General features: G+C 43.5%; 1 protein-coding gene across 1 annotated transcript in view; it reads left to right on the forward strand.

Annotated features, from left to right (window-relative positions):
* Nucleotides 1-464: 464 nt before the first annotated feature.
* Nucleotides 465-7,818, forward strand: part of LOC311311728 (4-aminobutyrate aminotransferase, mitochondrial-like) — a gene marked incomplete at both ends in the record, with an annotated part of 14,617 nt that continues 7,263 nt past the window's right edge. The window contains 7 exons of the mRNA XM_084441481.1: nucleotides 465-534; nucleotides 2,517-2,614; nucleotides 4,763-4,880; nucleotides 6,214-6,263; nucleotides 6,361-6,441; nucleotides 7,196-7,288; nucleotides 7,778-7,818. The exon at nucleotides 7,778-7,818 is cut by the window's right edge and continues 22 nt beyond it. Of these exons, the coding sequence (XP_084297607.1) occupies nucleotides 465-534; nucleotides 2,517-2,614; nucleotides 4,763-4,880; nucleotides 6,214-6,263; nucleotides 6,361-6,441; nucleotides 7,196-7,288; nucleotides 7,778-7,818 (551 nt within the window). The remainder of the gene's footprint in view (nucleotides 535-2,516; nucleotides 2,615-4,762; nucleotides 4,881-6,213; nucleotides 6,264-6,360; nucleotides 6,442-7,195; nucleotides 7,289-7,777) is intronic.

Genomic DNA, 7,818 nt, shown 5'->3' on the forward strand with positions numbered 1-7,818 from the left:
TTCAGAGCAAATGACAGCGCAGACTGCGGAGAATAGCTCTCTCCTAATTGGTTGGTTGCAGAGAATAGTTCTCTCCTAATTGGTTGGTTATCAGAAAATAATGTTTTGATTCGTCCATCTGACAATCTCCAAATCAATTTCAATTCAAAGGGCAATAGTGGCATGGGAAACATATGTTTACATTTACAAAGCAAGTAAAAATACAGTAAATGTAAACAACGCAAAATAACAGGGAGTAAGAAATAAACATTAGCTACACTGTAAACATTTGAAGAAGTAGAGACATTCAAAATATTAATATTACTAATGTACAGTGTTCAACAATGTGCAATCTATCCATGTCTCTTTACTATCTCTCTTTACTATCTCTCTCACACTCACACTTTCTCTCTCTCTCTCCCTCTCTCTCTCTCTGTCTCTCTCTCTCTCTCTCTCTCTCTCTCTCTCTCAGGTGCCGTATCAGTATGGCCTCTGTTCTGCTGAGTGGACGTCTGTCCTCTTCTCTGAGACCCTGTCTGGGTCTGTCTGTCTCAGGTGAGAGAGAGGGGGAGAGAGGGGGAGAGGGGGGGAGAGGGAGAGAGAGAGAGAGAGAGAGAGAGAGAGGGAGAGAGAGAGAGGGAGGGAGAGAGAGGGGGAGAGAGAGAGAGAGAGGGGGAGAGGCAGAGAGAGAGAGAGAGAGGGAGAGAGAGGGAGAGAGAGGGAGGGAGAGAGAGGGAGGGAGAGAGAGGGAGAGAGAGATCACCATATCTCAGTACTGTACCGTAACACAGTATCACCGCCATAGAAGCCGCAAGATATGAGTGCATGTCACAGCCTGAGAGAAAACCAGCACAACAACACAACACTCTCCTCACAGCCTGAGAGAAAACCAGCACAACAACACAACCCTCTCCTCACAGCCTGAGAGAAAACCAGCACAACAACACAACCCTCTCCTCACAGCCTGAGAGAAAACCAGCACAACAACACAACACTCTCCTCACAGCCTGAGAGAGAACCAGCACAACAACACAACACAACAACACAACACTCTCCTCACAGCCTGAGAGAGAACCAGCACAACAACACAACACAACAACACAACCCTCTCCTCACAGCCTGAGAGAAAACCAGCACAACAACACAACACTCTCCTCACAGCCTGAGAGAAAACCAGCACAACAACACAACCCTCTCCTCACAGCCTGAGAGAAAACCAGCACAACAACACAACACTCTCCTCACAGCCTGAGAGAAAACCAGCACAACAACACAACCCTCTCCTCACAGCCTGAGAGAAAACCAGCACAACAACACAACCCTCTCCTCACAGCCTGAGAGAAAACCAGCACAACAACACAACCCTCTCCTCACAGCCTGAGAGAAAACCAGCACAACAACACAACACTCTCCTCACAGCCTGAGAGAAAACCAGCACAACAACACAACCCTCTCCTCACAGCCTGAGAGAAAACCAGCACAACAACACAACACTCTCCTCACAGCTCAGCTCTGCCCTTTCATTCACTCCTCTACTGCATGAGGATCCTTGTTTGTTTGTTTGTTTGTTTATGTATTTATTTATTTTACATGACATTTGATACATTTAATTTTGTATCATTTTTGTTAATCATCTCTTTATCAACCTATTTTATGACCTATTTTGTTTGTTCGTTTATGTATTTATTTATTTTACATGCCATTCGATACATTTGATTTTGTATTATTTTTGTTAATTGTATCTTTATTGATCTATTTTATGATCTATTTATCTGTTAGTTTACTTAATTTTTTTCTCATGTCATTATTGAATTGTATTTTTCTTGGAGTCCCAGATGACAGGCCTCAGGCCCGCGGCCCCCTGGGGTGATTCAGCTGAAACTCTATTGACTTCATTTACCATAGAGACAGAATAGAGCCCCAGAATAGAGCTGGGAGGAATCTATCTCATGCCTCGCAGGACAAGGACACTAGCTAGATATTAATCAGCCTGGTCGTGTATCTGACTTAACGAGGAGCAGATGAGGAGAGGGAGAAGGAGCAAAGGTGAATTCAACGACCTAAGTGCATCTTCTGGTTTGGTCTGGTTTGAACAGGTTTTAGCTACAATAAATGGTAACGTTCAGTTCTGCTGAGTCATGACAAGCCACTGTACGCCTTTTTCAAGCCACTGTACACACACACACACACACATACATCACACTTTACTGTGATGTATGTTATCTATTTTACTATGCACTTTTTGTGACCTGCACCTTATGTGAAGCACTCTGTGCATTGTGCTGAGAGGGGGGCTATACTGTACTAATACACTTTTACTGACTTTACTGACTTACACACAAGACACTGTTGAGCCTCCAGTTCAGAGTCACTTCAAATGTTTTGTTAGTACTTTTAAAGGGACTGTTTGCCCATTGATACCTATCAGCACTATGAACATGACACTAACAATGGCATTTCTGTTTTTCCCATTGTTTGGCTGTTGCGGAGCCTGTAAACGGTTGTTTACCAATAAATAATGTTTACATTGTATTCAGGATACCGGCAGCTCAGCAAAGCAGCAGCCATGGTTGTTGAGGATGTTGAATACGAGGGTCCGCGTATGAAGACGGAGGTCCCCGGACCCAAATCAAAGGTGAGCCTGTCAACACAATGTGTGCAAAAACATCTGCTGTTGTCAAAATAGGATGAGAGTACAGCACATTCAGAAAGGATGGTAACCAAAGTCCAAATACTGATTTTTCCGTTTTGACTCTGAGAGAATAGCAAGTGTAGACTTTGTACAGGTGCGACCTCAGGATGAACGCAGCACGGAGCTCATGCCATCCTCAGTGACCCCATCTCATCTCCTCTGCCCACTGGAGTGAATGTTTGTCTATTTGTGTTAGTATTAACACTGACCTGGCGGAAGCCTCCGGATGGTCAACGTCCGAGTTACGGCTTCTGTAAGGAGGCCTCAGAAATGAAACAGTTAACTTGTAAACAAGCACTGGAGAATGAGTTTTGCATTCCCATCTAATCATTGATGTTCTTCACAGAGTCTGTCAAAGCAGCTTGAGATGGTCCAGGTGAGAATCTATGGATATGGTCCTTGAGGACGTGTGTGTGTGTGTGTGTGTGTGTGTGTGTGTGTGTGTGTGTGTGTGTGTGTGTGTGTGTGTGTGTGTGCGTGCGTGTGTGTCTGTGTGTGTGTGTGCGATATCTCTGTGATATTTCAGCCATCTATCATTGAACTAGTATTGAGTCATATTAAGTATTGAGTCATAGGAAGTATTGAGTCATAGTAAGTATTGAGTCATAGGAAGTATTGAGTCATAGTAAGTATTGAGTCATAGTAAGTATTGAGTCATAGTAAGTATTGAGTCATATTAAATATTGAGTCATAGTAAGTATTGAGTCATAGTAAGTATTGAGTCATAGTAAGTATTGAGTCATATTAAGTATTGAGTCATAGTAAGTATTGAGTCATGTTAAGTATTGAGTCATAGTAAGTATTGAGTCATATTAAGTATTGAGTCATAGTAAGTATTGAGTCATAGTAAGTATTGAGTCATATTAAATATTGAGTCATAGTAAGTATTGAGTCATAGTAAGTATTGAGTCATAGTAAGTATTGAGTCATATTAAGTATTGAGTCATATTAAAGGACAATGCTCGTTTTTGACAACCTGGACCTTATTTACGACATATTATAAGACGTTTGACTCACCGAGATCACTTTGATCACAACTAGCGATTCATCCAGACAGATTGATGAAAACAACCGTTTCGCGGCAGAAAATAGATTTTTAGAAACTGCATTCTCGTTGCCCCGATCACTGCCATTACATGGATATACTGGCTCGCGCTGGATTTTACATTTCTTCTACAGGCCTCCGAACTACACCAAAGTGATCTCGGTGAGTCAAACATCTTATAATATGTCGTAAATAAGGTCCAGGTTGTCAAAAACGAGCATTGTCCTTTAAGTATTGAGTCATAGTAAGTATTGAGTCATAGTAAGTATTGAGTCATATTAAGTATTGAGTCATAGTAAGTATTGAGTCATAGTAAGTATTGAGTCATAGTAAGTATTGAGTCATATTAAATATTGAGTCATAGTAAGTATTGAGTCATAGTAAGTATTGAGTCATAGTAAGTATTGAGTCATAGTAAGTATTGAGTCATATTAAGTATTGAGTCATAGTAAGTATTGAGTCATATTAAGTATTGAGTCATAGTAAGTATTGAGTCATAGTAAGTATTGAGTCATAGTAAGTATTGAGTCATATTAAGTATTGAGTCATAGTAAGTATTGAGTCATAGTAAGTATTGAGTCATAGTAAGTATTGAGTCATATTAAGTATTGAGTCATAGTAAGTATTGAGTCATAGTAAGTATTGAGTCATATTAAGTATTGAGTCATAGTAAGTATTGAGTCATATTAAGTATTGAGTCATAGTAAGTATTGAGTCATATTAAGTATTGAGTCATAGTAAGTATTGAGTCATAGTAAGTATTGAGTCATAGTAAGTATTGAGTCATAGTAAGTATTGAGTCATATTAAGTATTGAGTCATAGTAAGTATTGAGTCATATTAAGTATTGAGTCATAGTAAGTATTGAGTCATAGTAAGTATTGAGTCATATTAAGTATTGAGTCATAGTAAGTATTGAGTCATATTAAGTATTGAGTCATAGTAAGTATTGAGTCATAGTAAGTATTGAGTCATAGTAAGTATTGAGTCATAGTAGTCATAGTTGTAGCAGAGTTAGTAGTGAGTCCCAGCGTCCTCTCTGTCCAGAGTGTCCTGCAGGTGAACTTCTTCTGTGACTACGAGGAGAGTCGAGGGAACTACCTGGTGGACGTGGACGGGAACCGCATGCTGGACGTCTACACCCAGATCGCCTCCATCCCCCTCGGTCAGTCTCTAGACGTAGAACCTTCTACACCCAGATCGCCTCCATCCCCCTCGGTCAGTCTCTAGACGTAGAACCTTCTACACCCAGATCGCCTCCATCCCCCTCGGTCAGTCTCTAGACGTAGAACCTTCTACACGCCTCCATCCATATCGGTCAGTCTCTAGACGTAGAACCTTCTACACGCCTCCATCCCCATCGGTCAGTCTCTAGACGTAGAACCTTCTACACCCAGATCGCCTCCATCCCCCTCGGTCAGTCTCTAGACGTAGAACCTTCTACACCCAGATCGCCTCCATCCCCCTCGGTCAGTCTCTAGACGTAGAACCTTCTACACCCAGATCGCCTCCATCCCCATCGGTCAGTCTCTAGACGTAGAACCTTCTACACCCAGATCGCCTCCATCCCCATCGGTCAGTCTCTAGACGTAGAACCTTCTACACTCCTCCATCCCCATCGGTCAGTCTCTAGACGTAGAACCTTCTACACCCAGATTGCCTCCATCCCCCTCGGTCAGTCTCTAGACGTAGAACCTTCTACACCCAGATCGCCTCCATCCCCATCGGTCAGTCTCTAGACGTAGAACCTTCTACACCCAGATCGCCTCCATCCCCATCGGTCAGTCTCTAGACGTAGAACCTTCTACACCCAGATCGCCTCCATCCCCATCGGTCAGTCTCTAGACGTAGAACCTTCTACACCCAGATCGCCTCCATCCCCCTCGGTCAGTCTCTAGACGTAGAACCTTCTACACTCCTCCATCCCCATCGGTCAGTCTCTAGACGTAGAACCTTCTACACCCAGATCGCCTCCTTCCCCATCAGTCAGTCTCTAGACGTAGAACCTTCTACACCCAGATCGCCTCCATCCCCATCGGTCAGTCTCTAGACGTAGAACCTTCTACACCCAGATCGCCTCCATCCCCATCGGTCAGTCTCTAGACGTAGAACCTTCTACACCCAGATCGCCTCCATCCCCATCGGTCAGTCTCTAGACGTAGAACCTTCTACACGCCTCCATCCCCATCGGTCAGTCTCTAGACGTAGAACCTTCTACACCCAGATCGCCTCCATCCCCATCGGTCAGTCTCTAGACGTAGAACCTTCCCGGCTGTCAGGCTACGTCTAAATCTAAACACAGCCTACTGTACGCAATATCTAATACACCGCAGTATCCACAGAACGCATATTCAACATATATAACAACAGAATACTTTACTTGTATTACACAGTAAAGTATATACGCCTACAGTATTTTCTGCTTAGATAATGTGTGGTACAGTAGATACAAATTTAAATTCATGAAAAATGCGAGCTTATACATCTTTGTCTTTCAGGATACAATCACCCAGCTCTCACAAAAATCATGACGGACCCCAAGAATCTGGTAATCAAGAAAGGACTTGTTGATTGACTATAGAAAAGTGCAAATGTAAAGTTTAACAGAGGTGTTAAACACGACGTGTGTGTTGAATCTGCCGTAGGGGACGTTCATCAACAGGCCGGCGCTGGGCATGCTCCCTCCTGGCCAGTTTGCAGACAAGCTTCTGAATGGCCTGATGTCAGTAAGTCTATAGTTATCTCTCTTTGTAGTCGCCACTAGCGGGAATATTACAGGCTGAAGGACAAAGCACAAGGTCTATGTACAGTAATGACCGTAGGGGGGTAGTGTCGGGCCCCGGTCCAGGGGCTCTGGAGCTTAGGGGCCCCTGAACTCTGTGTGATGTCACTATTATTAACTTAGCATTTCTTGTTACTTAATCAAAAGGCCACATTTCCTCTGACCCCTGTAGTTACTCTCTGGTCCTCTGACCCCTGTAGTTACTCTCTGGTCCTCTGACCACTGTTACTGACTTGAATGTTTAGACGTCACAAGAAAGAAACCACCATGACACCTTATAAAGTGAGTGTTTATCCCCTGGGTTTCTCTACAGTAGAGTTCTTTAGAGGGGCTGAGCGCTCCAGGCAGTATGGGCCCTTCAACTGTTGAGGGGAGGAATCCAAAAAGCGCCTCCCTTGAATCAAAACTGAGCTGGAAAAACCTGCTTTTAGTTATTGTGCTGCTAGAACATGAATGAGTCTCAACTGGACGCCTTAGTCTCATTGGGCAAATTCAAAAATGCGATAAATGAATTTGAATTTGAGTTCTGCGCATGTTTTAAATAATGTTGCCACAACGTTTATCAGTTTGAATGTGTAAAATGCATTTGCATGTGTGATGTTTTTGTATTGTTTATGATTCATAAACAACTATGAGCTCCCCATTTAGGCGTCCATGCCCAGGGGCCCATCGTCTCACATTCCCATGTTGACCACCAGGTGGCGCCCCAGGGCCTGAGCCGCGTCCAGACCATGGCCTGCGGCTCCTGCTCCAATGAGAATGCGTACAAAGCCATCTTCATCTGGTACAGAGTGAGTAGCATTCAAAGCCATCTTCATCTGGTACAGAGTGAGTAGCATTCAAAGCCATCTTCATCTGGTACAGAGTGAGTAGCATTCAAAGCCATCTTCATCTGGTACAGAGTGAGTAGCATTCAAAGCCATCTTCATCTGGTACAGGGTGAGTAGCATTCAAAGCCATCTTCATCTGGTACAGGGTTAGGGTTAGGGTTAGTGACCAGGTCTCAGTCTGCAGGGGTCTGGCCTGAGGGACATGCTCCTTATATTTCTAGCAAATGCCGACAAAATCGAGTTAGTTTTTCAGACCGCTGAACGACTTTTTCAGACTTTCAAACCTTATGGAATTTCCTGCTTTTGCTGTTGTTTTATTTATTTAGAGAGGGGAAGAGGGGGCTGTGATTGTTGTTTATTTTTTTAAATCTTGCCTGGGATAAGCAGAGCTCGTTAGTATCTTAAGGATCTAGCAGCCATCAGGATCTGTCCTGTCCTGTGTGTTCCCAGAACAAGCAGAGGGGTCACAGCGAGCCGACCCCGGAGGAAGA

This window comes from Borostomias antarcticus (assembly GCF_949987555.1).
Source record: "Borostomias antarcticus genome assembly, chromosome: 7".
NCBI classification, from domain to species: Eukaryota; Metazoa; Chordata; class Actinopteri; order Stomiiformes; family Stomiidae; genus Borostomias; species Borostomias antarcticus.